This window comes from Arvicanthis niloticus, chromosome 1, assembly GCF_011762505.2.
Source record: "Arvicanthis niloticus isolate mArvNil1 chromosome 1, mArvNil1.pat.X, whole genome shotgun sequence".
Taxonomy (NCBI): Eukaryota; Metazoa; Chordata; class Mammalia; order Rodentia; family Muridae; genus Arvicanthis; species Arvicanthis niloticus.
Window position 1 is genome coordinate 135,255,674 of NC_047658.1, and position 20,041 is coordinate 135,275,714.

Genomic DNA, 20,041 nt, shown 5'->3' on the forward strand with positions numbered 1-20,041 from the left:
GATGGTCAAAGTGTCAATCTAGTCAGTGTTATCTGGTGAAGTTCACAACTGGTATACATATATATCTCTAGTTCATTAGCTGTGACATCTACTTCATCATGAAAATACATCAGAAAGACATATTGATCCTGACCTTGATTCCGTAATGGTAGTGCCGTCAGCTGGAGTAGATGGGGAATAGCGCCAGAATGTTTGCCACAGTTTCTCTATCAAGCTAAACTGAAGATTCACAACAACGTCCAATATTGCCTAGAAACAAAATGACCAAACCATGATACTTTCTTTACTCCCCCTGGTTCTTTTACTTTACCATAAGATGTTTTCTGCCAAAGTGGCTTCACTTCCTACATGATATAAATCATCCCATATGTATCTGACCCTTTCTAGGACTGATACCTTGTTTGCAGTGACTCACACTAGCTGCATATGTCTACTGAACCTTAGAAATCTGGTCGCTCCAAAAAGCAATGTCTACTGACAAAAATCACCAAAGACATATTCAAGTCTTTGTAAGACACAAAGGACAGACAATAATACCTAACTAGCTATTATATTAATTACAAATTGAAATGACAACATATTGCATTTTGGAGATATAGTAAAACAATGTAAAATCAAACAATAATTTGGTTAATCATTTACATTCTAAAATACTAACACCATTATATTCCAATGATTCAGTAACAAAAGCAATAAAAATAAGTGGTGATGATTTGTCTGTATAGTGTATTCATGTTGACATGAAAACAGACTGAACTTTAAATACTCCAAAAGAAAAGTGCAAACACTAGCTATGAATGTTTATATTTCAATGTTGAAAGAATATACTATATTTCAGACTAGTAGTTTGTATGATGTGCCCCAGTATTCTTGGGCATTTGAATACTTTGTCCTCAATTGGCAGCACTATTTGGGGAAGCTCAGGAGGTGTGGCCTTACTGGAGGACATGTCACTGTAGGCAGGCTTTGAGACTTTAAAAATTTGTGCTGTTTCAAGTTCTCTCTGTTTTGTGCTTGTGATTCAAGATATAGACCTTTAGCTTCTTGTTCATGCTGCTCTGCCTCTACTAACTGCCATGTCTCCCTGCCATGACAGTCCCCTTGGGGACCATAAACCAAATCAACTCTTCTGAAGGTTTTCAAGTCCTGGTGTTCTATTACAGCAATAGAAAAACAAAAAACAAAATACAAAATAAACAGACAAACAAAAAACCTAACATAGACTAGTAATCAACTGAATTTTGTATACTTCAGATTATAAAAAAATTGAAAAAAATTAGTAAAAGTTAATATTTTATTCTTATTCTTTTCTCTTTTGGTGATATAAATTACATTCCAAACATAGAAAAGATGATGCAATCACTGATAAATAGTTTATGTATTGTATTTCTTTAATGACATGTATTTCTTTAATGACATTTCTTTAATGACATTTCAAAGGCTTGGGAAAAGAAATGAAAATTAATAATCTGCTTATAATCTTCATATTCTATTTTAAAATAAAACATAACATTAAAAACCTATTAAATGTGAAAGTAATTAATATTTTATATTGCTTCCATGTTACATTACATATCAAATCCAAGCTAATGTAATCAGGACATTCCCACACAGACATGCCCACAGGCTAACCTGATCTAAATAATCCCTTGTTGAGACTCTCTTCCAGGATAATGCTAGATAACTTGACAAGTTGACAACTGAAACTGTTTTACACACACACACACACACACACACACACACACACACACACACACGCACGCACACACGCACATACACACACATACACACACCACTGCCTACTCCAGACCAGGAAGGACAACGAGTTCCAAACATCTGTATCTTTAGGTGGATGACCACTGGCCATCCAAGAAGGTGGGGGTTAAGAGTGATCAGTTACTCGTGTGGAAGATGAGGGATAAGATTGAGCTAAGACTTCCAAGGGTGTTGATCATGGGTTCTCACCAGGTAGAAGTACTGATACCTTTCTGGGATGAAAAGGGATGTCCACAAAGTCGTATTTGGCTATATAATAACGTGAAATCCCCACCAGAGCATACAGTTTTACTTATACTTCTTAAATATAGATTAGCTTTAATTATGGTTTCAAACTATGGGGTCCTTGCCTTAAGTTTTAATTTAAATTTAGTTTCTAGAACCATTTTCCAGGTGTATCAAGATTCCATTTTCTTCTGTTGATGTTAGTAACTGTCACTTCCTCTACTAACTTTTGATGAGAACATTTAATTTTAGTATGCCACTGAAACCACTTTGTAATAGAACCTTCAGATAATGTCAAACATGAAGCCAAAGAAAATCTTATTCTGTGATTATGTTAAAAGGCTGAAGTATACACAGTGTAAGTCAGTAAAATGGGTTTGATACCATCAATAACTGAGGACTGAGAAGATGTCTATCAGAATCTATTAAAGTCCACAAAAGGTGGAGAAAATGAGGATAACATTTTTAGGAAAAAGTAAACTGTAACTTCATAATTCTAGCATATGTGCCACGTATAATGGTCTGGCTTGAAGGATGTGAGAGAGAACACCCCGAGGCTAACTCAGACATTAAGCATGTGTGTGGAAGACATGTTCTGAGAACTAGCAGGGAATGCTACACATTGTCAGATAGTGAAAACGAAGTAATCTAATTATAAAACTTTGAGTACGATAAAAAAAACACAAAAGGCTTGCTCTGAAAACAAAGTAAACATATGGAAAAATCAAAACCTTCTTGAGAAGAAAGTTCTTACAACTACAGCTTAGGCATATTCCATGACATGTCTTAAAAATACCTTGATAAATATATTACAAGAATTCCAAATAGCATAATCTTTCCTTAAAAAATAAACCATAGAAAATGTGAAGTAAAATATGGCAAAAATTTTAGTGCATCATACATTGAGTATGTTCTAATTAATCTCCAATGACCTTTGCCACACTAGCCTCATATAAGGCAGCTTTGTAATATTTAGGCAAGTAAAAATTAAAATAGTCTATAGTCTACTGGTTTATGACAAATGACTACAGGATTCAATCTGAGATCCAGGCAGCTTTATTTAAAAATTTGAAGTGTAACAGAAACTAAAATTAGAATTTTGTTTTCTAAATACACCACTCTGTTCCATGAGAGATGGAATGAGCATTGATAAGTTAGATACAAGTGGGGTTCATTGTGTGGATTGTCATATCCTACACAGATAAATGATGAGCACCCCATCTCTTTACATAAAGTATATTTCTTCATTACAACAGGAATTTTCATGAAGATTTTATAATCTAAAGACTATTTTAATCTTATTGGAGGCTACTTAGAATAATCTCACTGTATACTCTTTAGTGATGTAAATAATTATACTCCAATTTATACTCTGAGTAAACATGAGTCACACAAAAAATCTGAATTATATTTGTATAAGCTAAGCTACTTACAGGCAGGTTAATCTGAATACCGATAACTGAGGAGTTTTTTCATTGAATACAATAGTTGTAAATTTTTCTCATGTATATAAAGATGATCTAGAAACACCCCCAATACTCAGGAAAATACCAATGGGAAACGAATACTAGGTGGCTTATACGATGCCAGAAGTGTTGGAAATAAGTAAGGCGGGTTGGAGAACACTCAATCCAGCAAGATGTTGATAAGGAGAGGGCTTGTCCCTGGTTGTCAATAACCTAGCATCTCTGACGAGCACTTGGGTTCACTCAAGCAATCTTATTACTGGACCAAGGGAAAAAAATCTATACATGCTTTAAGCTGAAACTTCTTATTTTATCCTTCACTGTCAACTGTCAGGAGGAGTTGACTAGAAATCACAGGCTACTCTGAAATTTGTAGGCAGACCACAAATACTCCTAGGATCAAGGTACTTAAAATTGAAAATCACTTAAGAAAACTATATATATATAGTTAGCTCCTATAATTATTTAGTCATATATATGTATTATATATTTACATATAAATAAAATATATATAAGATATTTAAATATATATTATTTAATATATTTATATTATCAATATATTTAAATAAATATATAAAATATATAATATATATAATTATATATATAGTTAAATAAATATATAATATATATAAGCATATATATATATCTCCTTTCTACCAGGTAAATCCTATATATATATATGTATATATATATACACACATATATATATACACATATATATGTGTGTATATATATATCTCCTTTCTACCAGGTAAATCCTATATATATATATGTATATATATATATACACACATATATATGTATATATATCCTTTCTACCAGGTAAATTTAAGATACATTAATGTACTGGAATGGAGAAAGCCCTCCTCCTAGACAATGTCATAGCTCTGACATGAATGAGAGAGTAGGAGTAGTTATAAAACACCAAGACAACCCTATGTAACCACACCCTCAAACAATCTATGCATGCTTTAACTTCCTACTTCATCTTTCACTGTCAACACACAGAAGGGATTTTCTAGAAATCACAGGGTAATCCTTAAATTGCGGGCACACTGTAAATACTCCTAAAATAGTTACTTGAATTCTAAAGTCAGTCTAAAGAATTCCCCAAGAGAAGACCAAAAGAACTTATTAAATATTTTTACATTGTTTTTAATAGAACCACACATTTGTGGTATTGAAAAGGGTCCATTTAAGAACTGACTCTCCTGAAGATGACAGTATAAAGTGTTGCATTAGTTGCTTCTCTATTGCTGTGATGAGACACCATGGTCAAGACAACTTACAGAAGAAAGCTCGTTTGGGCTTACTGTTCCAGAGCGCTAGAGCCCGCAATGGTGGAACCAAGCATGGTGGCAGGAGCAATAAGGAAAGGGCTCATTTTGCATTGCAAGCACAAAACAGGAAGAGCAAACCAGAAAAAAAAAAATACCGGGGCCTTTAAACTCTTAAGGCCCATCTCCAGTGACAGAGATTCTCTAGGAAGACTACACCCCCTAAGCTTCCCCAGATAGCACCACTAACTGGGACCAAGTGTCCAAATGCACAAGACTACATGGCACATCTCACTCAAATTCACTTCCTCACCCTCATAATAGCACAGCCATATCATAAAGCAAAATATATTTAGTTGAATTTTTCAAGTTCTCATAGTTTTTCAGTCACAACATTGCTCAAAAGTTCAAGCCCAGAGTCTCTTCTGAGATTCAAAGCAATCTCTTAATTGTATCCCCTTGTAAAATCAAAATGACACACTTCTAACATGTAAGGGCACAGAATATATATCACTATTCCAAAAGGAAGAATAAGGGTAATACCAAGATAATACTGTATCAAATCATGACTGAAAAATAGCAGAGCAAACATCACATTCTCTAATGTCACTAACTGATGTACAAAGGCTTAGATATCTCTGCCCCTCCAACTCTATTACCTGTGTCCTCTCTTGGGCTGGTTCCACACCTGAATTGCAGCTATCTTTCACAGGGGTCTCATAAACCTGCCATTTCCAACATTTTAGGGTATCCACTCCAAGGCAGGGTTCATTTACACAGTTTCAAACAATGACCTTTCAAGGCCACTTCCCTCTCAGAACCTCTAGATAGGGACTGCCCTACCACATTTACTTGGCCTCGACAACAATGTGAACACAGGAAGATTCCGCAACCTCTTCATCTCTCATGACATCACAAACCATCCCGACATTGACAACATTTAAAGTTGGGCTGTTGGCTTGGGATGTACCTTGACCCCTTGATCTGCAAGAGCAGCAGCTTTTGCCTGAGGTTGCTTTCCAGGGGCCCAAGAAAACACCTTATGCTTTCTGGACAAGCTGGTAGCTTAGCTAGATGAGATCTTGCCCTGAGAGCACTATCCGTTTATTGGACTGCAGTTCTGAATATCCTAAAGGCCCCAATCTCCTTAACAACTGCAGTGTCTCTTACAGTACAAGCCTTGTCAACAACACTAAGCTTATCAGAATCCTTTGGTCTCTGTGATTTGTGTATTTGTTTCTGCATCCTTTATTCTTTTTCATTGTAGAACTGTTTAGGAGTTGTTACAAATAAATATGAGATTGAGTTGATACTGAGCTGTGTTGCAATCTCTTCTGCTAATAAAATGAGTTCATTACTTTCAAATCTACCCTCAGGCAAGTTCTTAGGGCATGGGCAGAAAGCAGTCAATTCTATGCCCAAATATCACAGGAACAATCTATAGTCCACTCGCTAATACTGTTAAACTCTGAAACATCTTTAGCTACACCTCGACAGTCCACATAGCTTTCTGTACTACTGTCTTCTAAGCTTTTACTAGATTGGCCCCATTAAGCACTATTTGAAGCTTTAACCAGTGGTCTTATCCAAAGTTCCATAGTTTTCCATGTTCCTCCAGAAACCAACATGGTCAGGTTCTTCACAGCAATAACCTATTCTCTGGAACCAATTTCTTTATTAGTTATTTTTCTGTTGTGATTAGACACCATAACCAAGACAACTTATAGAAGAAAAAGTCTATTTGAGATAGTGGTTCCAGATGATTAGAGTCCCACAGTATGGAAGCAGGAATAGAAAGTGAAGGGTTCACATCTTGAACCATAGTCACAAAGTAGAAGGGTCAAACTTGAAATGACACAAATATTTAAACTCTCCAAGCCCTCCTCCACTGTAAGGCCAATTTCTAAGATTCCCTAAACACCACAGCCAACTGGGGCCAAGTGTTTAAGTACCCAAGAGTATGAAGTAATTCAAACCATCATAGATATTATTATATTATTTTCTTAGTTTTTCTTATGAAGAGATATTTTTGTAAGGTCTCTTTCACTCAAAGGCCAACATATTATATAAGTTTTCTCCATTTTTGCTTTAACATTAAACCCTAGAGCTCATATCATTTTAGTTCACTCATTGCTTTCAATACTATGCACATAGTAATTTGACCTATAGATTATATCAGACTTAATCTCTCTCACAATTAGATATTGAAGCTATAAGTAATCTCTTTGATCAAAAGAATAATGCAATAAACCATTGTGCATTTGATGTGTTACCCATATGTAAGTATTTCTGTAGGACAGAGAGAAACTTCAGAAGTAGAATTGCTATAGCAAGAGATATAGCCAGGCAGTGGTGGCACATGCCTTTAATTCCAGCACTTGGGAGACAGAGGCAGGCGGATTTCTGAGTTTGAGGCCAGCCTGGTCTACAGAATGATACAGAATGAGTTCCAGGACAGCCAGGGCTACACAGAGAAACCCTGTCTCAAACAACAACAACAACAACAACAAAAACCAACAACAAGAGAGAGAGAAAGAGAGAGAGAGAGAGAGAGAGAGAGAGAGAGAGAGAGAGAGAGAGAGAAAGATACAATGATCAGTTTAAGAGAATAAAATGGGTTCTCACTCTTACCCTTCACTGAGACAAGAAAGAAGGATTTTTTATTAGTGTTCAAAGAAATGCTCAAAATAGCTAGTACTAACTAATCTGTTCTCTAGGGAAAAAACTTGATTATTTTGTCTTAACAAGTTAGGTGGCAAAACTTAGCGTGTGTTCAGACTATGCTTGAAAGTCTTACCTCACAGTGCTCTCGATAAAGACTCTGTAGTGACTTGATATCCTCAAAGGTAGTACCATCTGGCAGAGAAGAGATTTCAACTTCTCCAAACTCTGGAAGTGCTCGAGATGCATCTGTTACCATGACAACACAACAGAAAAAAAGCTATTGTGGATGGTGTCAATTACAGATTAATGAGCAAAATTTTCAGACTAAAAAGAAAAGAAAAGAAAATGTAGAGATCAAAGGGCCAAAGATCACTGACTTTCAAATTAATATTTTCTAGCCAGACTTAGTAACATTTTCTGCATATAATGCAAGAATGAATGGAGTATACTTGTGAATTTTGTATGAACTAAGCTTGACTCTAATTAAAATGGGCATTGGATAGGCTCTTAGTAAAAGAAAAACCACCTGAGCTTGCCAGTAGGAATTTTAGTATTTTTATTATTATGCTATCCAACTATATAAAAATAAACACAGCCTTAAACTCATTATGCTCATATCTTTTAAATAAACATAAGACAAAAGCTATAAAACTAACAGCCCAAAGTACAAAACTAACATTAAATTAAAAACATTAATTTGATGTGACGGATGATGCTATCCTGTAATCAAATCATGTCTCAAAATATGAACATGGTGTCAGTGACTGCAGCACAAGTCTTCTGAGGATGGCACCTACACCAACCTGCTCTTCTGGTGACTACCTTCCCCACACACTTCTACATTCAATTGCTGTTGTACAGAAACCTCATTTAGCCCTCTCTTGATGACACTGTAATTTACAAAGCACACATTCTTTCTTTTTTCTCATTAGTCCTGGACAATTAGAAATGTACTATGGTATGTTCTTTACCATGAATTCAAAATTAAATGAAGAACGGTATTCATTTTTAAGCTTTAGGAAATATAAGATGTTTTGCATTCCTTGAATATCAAAGCTAATTACAACTACAAAATAAAAAGTAATATTGTTTTAAAGCTCAATGGGCAACTATGTTACATCTGAGCACTTTGGTTTAGAAAATGCTGCCTTAACAGTTTCAAGCTCAGAAGTTTTCTAACTTGAAAGTCTATTCCTGCTGTTTCTGTTAGCAACTCACATAAACACACCCCCATGCACACGCGCACACACACATACACACATCAGACATACATGCACACATACACACACAGACACACATGCATACACAAGAAAACACACATGCACACATATATACACACAGACACATATACACATGTACACACACAGACACACATATATGCACACAGACACACAAACACATACATATGTATACACATACACTCTGATGGCATCTCTTTATCTTGACCCACTGCTTGGAGACCATGTATCCTCATCTATGGAATAGCTGTCAACTGAACTGCCACTTTCGTTCCTGAGCTCTAGCATAAATATCCAAGTGTTCAAATTCTACTTGTAAACACTTTCAGTGAGAAATGTATAGACTTTCTATAAAATTATAAAAAATAGGAAGCACTGCATTTAATTTAAAAAGAATAAATAATTTTTCTAACATATAGATATGCAACTCTGTATGCAGGAAATGAGAATTCTTTTGGACTTGACATTATTTCTGAAGTAAATACACAACATGATTTTGATCACAGAAGCCAACTGTAATATAAACTCTTGAAAACACTTGATTTCAAAGCACTGAGATTTTAAGGCAAATGCATTCAAGATTCCATATAGCTTAATATTTCAAAAGAGATGAACCAGAACTATCATTTAATGTCATAGTTTCAGCATCAAATCACCTCCCCCTTTATATGGAGTTAACATCTGATGACATTCTACTCAGAAAAGAGACTACTATTGTTCTCTTCAAAATCCTAATAGCAACTAATATGCATTACACCTTAACATACCTAAAAACTGTTGATGATGTTGACTTTGGGCAATTACAGTTTGCTCAACAGATGTGCCTGTCTGTTGGCCACTTCCTGTGAAACCATCTGCAACCCCATCCACTTTCTGCATAGGCTTGTACCTAAAAATATTAGACGGGAAACAGACAAACAAACCAAATTATTCCTTGCTTTATTACACTACCCAAACTTTTAAGGCGTTCAGTTTTAATCTAGTTCCATTAATGTCAAGATAGTTGTTGAATGTTTCTTCTTCATACACTCATGAAGTTCTGTATAGACATTTTTCCCAATTGTGAAATGAAAAAGGGAAGGGCAATCAGAAAGAAATTCATCTGTGAAAGTCCAGAAATTGATGTAAGAATGAAATAATTGTAAGGCATTTCTTTGGACAGCAGAGGCAAAGATGCATGTACTAGTTGTAGTACATGTTATGAATATAACTTGCAGTGGCCACTGGCTCAAGGTGCAACATACAAATACATTGGAACTTCATTCTAAACCAAGATCAAAGAGTTTGCAAAGAAATGTCAATGGAGGGCTTTCAGTTAATAGATTTAAAATAGGATCCATCTAAAAATCTCATGATCCTGCTCTTTGCAGTTCCTAAAGCCTCGTATGCATCTTAACATAGTCATCTCCCTTGACTCTTAACAACTACACATACAAAGGCCAGAAGCTCTAGTACGCAACCAAACAAGAAGTTGTCTATAAACCTAGTTTACCTAATTAGATGTTAGAGAACTTAGGGTAGGGTTTAGCTCTCAGTGTTGGGACACTTGACTAGCAAGCACAAGGCCCTGGGTTGCCCTGAAGAACAGGGAAAATTATCATATGTATAAAAAGTAATCAAAGTCAGAGAACTTAACTTGTAGGGTCTACTTCTAAACTGTATGTACATTCTTTGCTAATAAAATAATGAAAATGTGCTACAGTGGCTAAGGAACAGACTTCTTGGAGGTCAAACATCGCAACCATCCCATCACTATCCTACCAGCACCACACCACCAGCACAACCATCACCACACCACCTTTACTACCAGCAGCACTACCATCACCACCATTACTACAAGCACCAGCATCATCCCAACACCACCAGAGCACCATCATTGCCACCATCACAAGTATTACACCACCAGCACAAGCGTCAGCACCGCCAGCATCAGCACCAGTACTACCACCAGTATTAGCACCAGCAGCACAAACATCGCCACAACACCACACCATCCTTACCACCAGCACTACTAGCAGCGCCACTATCACCACCATTAGCACTTCCACACCACCACAAACATTAGCATGGGCCTCCAGGAGCTGCTGCAAATCTCCCAGACAAGCAAGCACAGACTATATATGCATTGGTTATGTATTTTTTTCTTTTGCTCAGAATGTACATTTTTTTTATTTCCCATATTAAACAAACACACACAAATACACACACACACTTACACACACGCACGCACAAAACCTATGGGTCTAAAACCTAGTTCCTCTGCATATATATTTCGTTATGGGTATGTAGTTTGGTGTTTTTGTGAGATTCCTAACAGTGTGAGCAAGGACTGTCTCTGACTTTTGTCTGCCTTGGGGACCCTTTTACTCCTACTGGGTTGCTTCTTCCAGCTTTGATGTGGAACATGTGCCTGGTCTTATTGCAACTTGTTATGCCATATTTGGTTGATGTTCCTGGAAGGCCTGCGCTTTTCTGAGAAGAGGTGAAGAGGGTGGATCGGGGGAAATGGAAGGGGTTGGTGGATTGTAGTTGGGATGTAATAAACAAAAAAAGAATAAATTTTAAAAAAGAGGGATCAATATGGTTTTGCTAACAAATGAGGCTTTGTTAGTTTTGACAATGATCTACAAACTGAGAAAGTTTTAGAAGGATATGTTAATCATTACTATCCCTGATGATAGAAATTGCTGCTGAAAGTTTGTGTTTTATATATGTTTTATATATGTTTTATTATAGGTTTTTTCTTGTTTCTTATGTCACAAAGTACCAAATACTATGCAAAATGAGGGTAATGAAAATAAAGAATTGTAATAAAAATGCACAAGAAACAAAGATCATAAAGCTTAATATCTAGCATTAAAGTGTTTATCTTTCCATCCCTCCATTTCTAACTGTACTAATTTTTTAAAAAAGGAACTTAGTATTTTCACTGAGGAGTTTCACCCTTATGCTAACTCCTTAAATCAACTGATACGTGGTCATTATGAATGTCAAAGCCCCTAACACATGAAAAGAATACATTGAAAAGATGTTTCCATTCAGTCAAAAGGTAGTACATGATTGGACCTAGTGAACACCATATGAGCAATTTTTAGATGGCTTGAAGAAATGATTCAATAATTGAACAAGAAAGTGAGGGGACAGAGGATGAAATGGGGCAGAGCAAACATGATCCTTCATAGAGCTTCAGTGATATCTCCCTTAAGAACAGAATTTCGGTTGCCGTTCTCTAATGACAGAAGAGAAAACGTCAGCCTGTGGCCATACTCAGAATCAGGAAAAGCACTGGTACTGTGATGCTCCAAGACTGCCACTTCTGATGCTGGTCTTCCCAGCAGGTCATGAGAGAGTTGAGAAGCTTTTCCTGACAGGTGTGCTGTATGCCTGTGTGGGCAGTAGTGGGTTGGCTGTTTTGTGTAGCAGACTTGAATGATTTCATGAGGAAAGTTTTGTTTCCTCATTGATTCGTTCAAGGTTTAATCTGATTTTAGCTGAAATTTTTTAGACACAAAAATCATATTAATAATAAAATAGGAAATTTCTTTAACAATGTTTACTCATGGTTAAATGTATTATCTTAGATGAAATGGTTAAATTTGAATGATTTAATCTGGCAATATTTCCTATAGATTCAGTTATTAAGTTTTAGTATTGGTTTATGCAGTGTCTATGATTTTCTCTAGCTATTTTTTATCATGTTCTTTTTATTCTAGGCAGCACTGGGTCTTATTGACATGAATATGAAGAGTAAGTGAAATTTAACCTGAAAAGAAACGATAGCTATTACTCTTAGATTGCACATTTTCTAAGTATACATGCGATACACAGTAGTCTACCTTCACAAAGGGTTCAGCAAATCTCTCACTTAAAAGCAAAATTATTTGCTCCCTTGGAAAGACAGAGTTGGCCAATATCATAGGCAGTGGAAGACTCTAAAAGAAAGGGGCATTACATCTTAAAATATGCAATCAAACCACAATGAGTTACAATTAACACACGACTGTAATAATAATACTATTGAACTAGAAGCACTAATTAGGTGTACAATATTATGTGGGAGATATAAAACATGAAAAGGAGCTTATGGGAGGAAAAGAGTTATACAAAAATATTCTAAAAATACTTTGAGTCAATACTTAGAAAAAACAGGAAACCCAGAAAATACAGAACTAGGAAATGAGCATTTTCATTATAATTAGAACAGTAACAATGGCAGAATAAACAGTGGGTTGAAAGACAAGCAAGAATGTCTTTCATGTACTTATCTTTGGTAGTAATACAAATGGTATAAGCCAGAATTTTTTTGAAAGCTAATTTCTTTTTATTCTCCAAGAAGTTAATATGTAGGTACAAAGTGTTTGATCAAATCCATCCCTCATCCCCATACCAGCTCCTCCCAGAGCTTCCATCCATGCTAAAATATGTAGCTGAAAAACCCAACTTCACTGGCAATTTTTTATTGGATTTTTATTTACATTTCAGCTGTTATCCTCTTTTCCCATTTCCTCCCCCCTGCCATAAACCCATTATCCCATCCCCCCCTCCTGCTACTTCCATAAGGATGTACCTCCACTCATCCACCCACACCACTCTTGAGTTCCCCAACACTGGGGCATCCAGCCTTCACGGGACCAAGGACCTCCTCTCCTACCAATGGCCTGATAAGGCCATCCTTACTACATATACAGCTGGAGCCATGGGTCCCTCCCTATGTGCTCCCAGGCTGGTGGTTTAGACCCTGGGAGCTCTGGTTGGTTGGTATTGTCACTCTTCCTATGGGGCCACAAACCCCTTCAGCCCCTTCAGTTTTCTCGCTTACCTCCTCCATTGGGGACCCCATGGTCAGCTCAATGGTTAGCTTCGAGCATATGCCTCTGACAGAGCCTCTCAGGAGACAGGTATATCAGGCTCTAGTCAGCATGTACTTCCTAAGCCAGAAATTTTTGAGCCTTAGGCTAAAAGGTCTGGGAACAAATTCTGGGAGAGGTTTGTGTCAGTGATGAATGGAAGATGGCTCATGGCCAAGAGGGCTCTTGTGAGCAAGGACACATAAAGAACACCTCTGAAATACTAACTTTTGCTCTCTATGCTGTGTCTAAAGCAATAACCACACAGTCACATATTCACTGTATTACTGTCTGGCATTAGTCAGTCCTTGGAAGACATCCCCAAAGTTGGAAATTTTGTATTCAGGAAGTCCAGTTCATTTTCTTGATTCTAAGGAAATATAGATCAATTACCTTAGTTGTCTGGGTTTCCCCAAAGCAGGAGCACCAAGACAGTCACACTCAACAGAAGCTAAACAAATACTCATGATTGCTGATTCTTACTTGAAGAGATGGCTAAGGATGATATTTATTGGTCATTCTGAAGTTTATCATCAGTATCTAGGATGTTATGCACAAGAGCCTAGCCTTACTCGGCATCTACTAAACGATGTCTTTGAGAGTGGGGCTTGGAGTTGGCTTTACTCCTTCTAAAAGATTTCCTGAGTAGCTTGTACAGACCTCGTCCACGGGAGCTTCTTATTACAAAACAGACACCTTTAATCACATGTAGAAATATACCCAATATTAGACAGCACACATTCCCCTAAAACCACATAAATTTTAAATTTTCTTATAATATACACAAATTTTAAATGAACAGCTAAGATCACACTATAAATTGTTGTAACATAATTGGATCAATTTATCAGGCATTGATTGAGTACTAAATGTGGTATGGCACTATGTTTTAGTCAGGTAAAGGATAAAAATTAATATTTTTAAGTTTTTAAAAATATTTTATTTGTCTAACATAATAACTCTACATTATCTTAATTCTAGTGAAAGTTTTTATTATTAAGAGATGAATGTTTGATTATTTTGCCTCTCTTTACTCTTCATTAAATAGTCATAAAAATACTACATTGTAAAAGGTAGAGGGCATTGACTGAAAACACACCACCACCAAACTTGTGTATCAAATCCTGTGGAAATAATGAACTCTTCAGTACTGAAAACTGTATCCTCCATCTACTCCCATTTACTTTCCAAATTATTTCTAGGTTAAGTTTTCCCATCACAGACCCTTAGGGCTGTTGAGTTATGCATGTTCATAGGAGAGACCTGCATTTTATTAAAGGAAGCAATAGCTCTTGGTTTCAAAATTAGCAAGGAGCAAATGATCATTTTAACAGCTTGCAACTCCATGGGAAATCAGAGCGAACACTGTTAACGATTAAGAAATGAAAGACACTCTGATGTCTTAATAACTGAGTGTATGCTTGAAACCTGTCACTAACAAGAAAATTTGGAAAACTGTTAGGAATCTCCCCCCATGAGGTTAGCTGTAGCTGTTATTTGGGACTTGAACAGCTGTGTTCTACTGTAGAAACAGTATTCTGTCATTAATCTCACAAGCACAGACACTGAAGAAGTCCAGTGGAAGGCAAAGACCATTACATATTCACCATTACTGGACAGAGTTCTCAACACACCAAATGAAACATTTGGAAAAGTCCTTTCAAAACAGCTGAAAAATGCCAAGTGAAAGGCAATGCCACTATATAGGCAGGTAGTATTTGTAGTTATGAGTCATGAAAGTAAAAAACTAATTTGTATGAACAAATAAAAATGCTCACTTAATAATAACAAGAGGCTAGAACTTTCAACTTTACTGGGGTCTTGTAATTCTCTTTAGAAAAACTGTCTTAGATTGATAATGGAAATGAGCCAAGTGACATAAACACAGATGAATCAGAAGAAAACAGTCAATGTGAGAAGGTCCATTATTTATGAATAGTAAATGAGTCTGCGATATCATTAAACATCAAAGCGACTCATAATATCAACCTTGCAGACTCAAGGTAGGATTTCATTGTATTCTTGGTAACTCAGAATATTTGGCTATTCACTAGTTTACATTTGCAGTAATGCAAGAAAAGAAAACAAAGTAAGTTCAAATGGAGTCGTCTCAACTGAGAGTGAATGATGTGGATCGTTTGTTCTTTACTGAATGTGCTCCTGTAGGTGCTGAGGAGGTGATGCTGAAAGAGGGAAGTATTAATTCCTGAAGTTCTTTGCTGAGCCCTCTTAGTACAGCAGTTGACACACTTAGAAGCAAGGAACCGTGATATAGAGTGTGTGTGTGTGTGTGTGTGTGTGTGTGTGTGTGTGTTGTGTGTGTGTGTATGTTGTGTGCACGTGCACGCACACGTGTGTATGTGAATGTATGTGGCGTTTCTTTTGTTTCTCTGTTTTGTTTCTGTTTCAGAGATCCTAAAAATATACCTTCCACTTCTTTATTTAGAGAATCACAATCCTGTTCCACCTGATGTCAACAAAAAGTAAAAGCATCTAAGGCTCTGTCTAGAAAAAAATAAATTGCTATGATTCTTCTCTAAAGGACAAGTAAATGGGCTTTCTTTTAAGTAAATTACAATATAATTTCCAGATGTGCTCTATCATATAAAATGAGATTAAAGAGCATTATAAAGTTTAATAAACACTTAGCAGAGTTCTAGGTGGTGACTATGACTATTTATTAGACATTGTGTACATTTCTTGAGTTCATGCTCGAGGAGAGGTTCTTTACAATCCTCTTGACTTCAGTGGAACATGGGATAATGACATCATGAGCTATTACAGTATTGTACTAATGATAACTACTTCAGTAATCAGCATCAGGGTTCCTCAATGTCATCTGAGACCAAATCACACACTTATCAGAGAAGTTGCTCACTTAAGACTTCTGTCACTCTTACCTGCCTCAAGGGAATGACCCAGTCCTCCAAATTTAGCTTTGTAATAATCCCAGAGAATTTGTGGTCCAGGGAAGTATGATGAACTATTAACATTGATCAAAGCTGGGAACTACTAGACTTGAAGAACAGAGAAACAAGCCACACCCACTATACTTTCAGGGTGCCTTCTCCTACAAAGTGGCAAAGGATTAGAAAAGAGTTTTCTGTAGTGCATATAACAGCAAGGTACCATGAAGAAGAATAACACTTCAATGTTTCCAGCTTAAAATATTTTATTTTTTTTCATTTGAACTCTAAAATGATAGTTTTTAGATGTTTCCATTTTTGGATGAAGAAACTGAGGCTTGAAGTGCTGACGTCATCGACAATCAAATCTGTATGATCTACTTTACGTGCAGAGTTGTTTCACTTGTCTTAAGCTCCTGACATTAAGAAAGCTCTAACTGCAAACGTCCTTGGATGTCCTCCCTGACATCTGAAGTATACAGAGCCTTGCTGTCTCCCTTTCCACAACAACTCTCTTGTCTTTCCTTCAGTACCATAAAGGCTCTATCTTTCTGACTCCTCTTCCTAACAAGGAACCATCTGAATGCAAAGATGACACATTTCCCCCTTAATTAAAACATCCTCACTACAGTGTGCTTTTGTCTTGTATTTCATGTGCATGTTTGGAAAAGGTCCCAATAGGTGGTTGATGCTGTGCTCAAGCTTGGAACAATTCTTTTGCCTCACTCTTCCATGTGAGAGGAAAAGGGAAAGAGATGATGAGGGACAGGGAAGAAGAAAGAAAAGGCAGCCATGAGCCTCCATACTCCGCTATGAACTTTTTTTTTTTTTTTTTGGTAAGTGCATGTTTAAGTTACCTGTATCTTCAAGAACAGAATTGATACAAGTATGGTAGCTATATGGTGAATTATCTATCCTATGTAGACACTGTCTTCTTGTAAATTGATTTTTTTTCTTTCTACCCTTGTTCATCTTATGTTTATGTTCATGTGATGTTAGTATTCTGTAAGCAGCTGACAACTACATGAAATTGTTCAGAAATGATAAATTTTAATATTTTGAGAGTAGACACCAGGATCAGGAATGGTCAGGCATACTGTCAAAAGCATATGGTTTCTCTCTACCAGTTCTGAAACAAGGATACAAAAGAATAGCTAAAATATATGTGCTAACATTTTCTATGGATTTCTTTAAGTGCTGGAAATTATCCCTCTCCTTTTGCTCCTTGATAGCCTACTTTATGTGTTGTCTAAATTAGGGGGAGAAATCAGTGCATGAGTATATTTCCTTAAAAATTGAAGTCCACTTCATTCAAATGTAGTTTTCTTTTAACAGAAGCTATTTTACATAAATTTCTCCTTTTTACTACCCACACCTGACACTACTTTCAGAGGAATTTACGGCATTTTGGTCTCCTGCCTCTGATCAGCAGAAGGACAGCAATGAGGGGTGCTAGAAGTACCTTAGCTCATTTCCCTTTACTGAAGGTCCACAGGCCACGGCACCTATGAGGAAGTCCCAAGGAAACACATGACCCTGACTACTTGTAATTTTGTTTTGTTAATAACTATATCCCACGACTGCCTTTGAATCAAGCAGGCTCTGCTCTGATCATTCATTTTAGGTAAATGGTTTGAAGATGGATTCATCTCTCAAGTATGGGATAATATGTACTCTGTGATATCTGCTTCTCAATCATAATTCCTTTTCATTTATGTCTTGTGCATGGCTACACTGCGTATGGCTATGCTATGATTGGCTATGCTCTGTATGGTGGCCTTGAAGCATCTGATTTGCACAGACATGGAAACTGTCTCTACTATCCTAACAAGTTTTCAAACTAGATATATAAAACTGAATGTCCAAACTTAAATTATCAAAATAATGAACACACATACTTAACTTTTAATTATAAATGGAACTATAAGTGCAGTCAATAAATCAAGGGATATTTAATCCAAATATACTGAACTGTTAAATACCACTACCTGTTAATAAATATTTTAAACCTTCCACACACTATTTGTAGTTTAACAAGAGAGTACATTTTCTTTATGAATTTTAATTTCATTAGAATAATTTGAACCTTGAAATTATCTAGATATTAAAAAAAATATACTCAGAAAGCAGAGACACACAGATTCCTCAGAGTTTGAGGCTACCATGGCCTACAGAGAGAGTTCCAGGACAGCCAGGACTAAAGAGAAACACCCTGACTCGTATTACAAAATAAAACATTGCAGATATATGACAAAAATAATTATTTTTCATTATTTCAACAAATTCTCTTAATTTGACCCTTACATCTAAACTCGAGGAAAGAGACGGTATGCAGCGGATATGCCCGGTCAGGACGGTGTGCAGTGGATATGACCAGTCAGGACAGTGTATGTATGCCCGTCAGGACAACGTGTAGTGCATATGATCTGTCAGGGTGGTGTGCAGTAGATATGCTCTGTCATCAAGCTGAAGCCTCTTGGGTATAGCAGTGCAAAGGCTGAGTACTCAGCTAGAACACTGCTGTCATTCACTGGGTGCCATTGCAAGAACAAGCCTCTAGCCAGGCATGGTGGCATATGCCTTTAAGCCCAGCCCTTAGGAGTCAGAGGCAGGTGGATCTCTGAGAGTTTGAGGCTACCCTGGACTGCATAAAAGTTACAGGATACCTGGGACTATATAGTGAGACCCAAATCTAAAAAACAAACAAACAAACAAACAAACAAACCAAGTAACAAAAAGAAAACCAAACAAAAAAAAAAAAAAAAAAAAAAAAAAAAAAAACCAGGAAAAAAAAAAAAATATATTCCATCCAGTCCATCTTCAGTATGCTAATGCTCTTCATTGATAAGTAGGCAGAATACTCAAGACACTGATACACTGATACTGATAGACTTTACTAATAGAATAAAAATTTTATATCTACATAAATATGCTCACATTGGGTCTTTTTCTTGCAGCAATTATCACCACCTGCAGATGTGTCTTTGTATACACACACACACACACACACACACACACACACACGATTTTCATGACTCCTTAACCTTTACAGCTCTGGAGTCTGTTTATAGGAGATAATTCAGAAAAAAGAAAGGAAAGAAAAGAAAAATTAAACAACCTTTACTTACCTAATTCAGGCTTTTTATAGAGATTGTCTTTTGGAGATTTACATTCACACAAGCTTACTAGATTTCCTCCCAGATAAATCACAGGAAGAAACTGGCTTTATTTGTCTAAGGCACAATTTATCAAGCTTCTGTTAGTAATTACATTTGAATATGTTATTTCTAAATCAAGCTTTCTTGATTTCACCACCATCTACTGTGTTTTGCTGCTAAGTTGGAGGCAGAGAGCACAGAAGAAAGTAAGTGCTATAAATTCTGTTCTTAATAAGTGGAAAAATAACCAAAAACTTAAGTTCATAATAGTTTATTATATTCTATATAGCATAGAAACTACTGCTACCATATAAGATACTAATACAAATTTGATTGTGTTTTCTTCAGTCCTTTTAAATTCATCTTCTACCTACAGATTAAAAAATAATAGCTAGTGATTAAAAACAAAATTTCAAATCTGTGTGTTTGTTTTTGCCTGGACCTGCGTCACTGGGCCAGGACACACTGGAGAGCATGACAGCGC

At 36.3% G+C, this 20,041-nt stretch overlaps 1 protein-coding gene across 7 annotated transcripts in view; it reads right to left on the reverse strand.

Annotated features, from left to right (window-relative positions):
* Positions 1-20,041, reverse strand: part of Rfx3 (regulatory factor X3) — a 239,369-nt gene that overhangs the window by 44,443 nt on the left and 174,885 nt on the right. For all 7 annotated transcript variants that reach the window (XM_034523217.2, XM_076918836.1, XM_076918830.1 and 4 more), the window contains 3 exons: positions 9,414-9,535; positions 7,542-7,654; positions 134-249 (listed from right to left, as the gene is read on the reverse strand). In XM_034523217.2, coding sequence (XP_034379108.1) covers positions 134-249; positions 7,542-7,654; positions 9,414-9,535 — 351 coding nt within the window. The remainder of the gene's footprint in view (positions 1-133; positions 250-7,541; positions 7,655-9,413; positions 9,536-20,041) is intronic.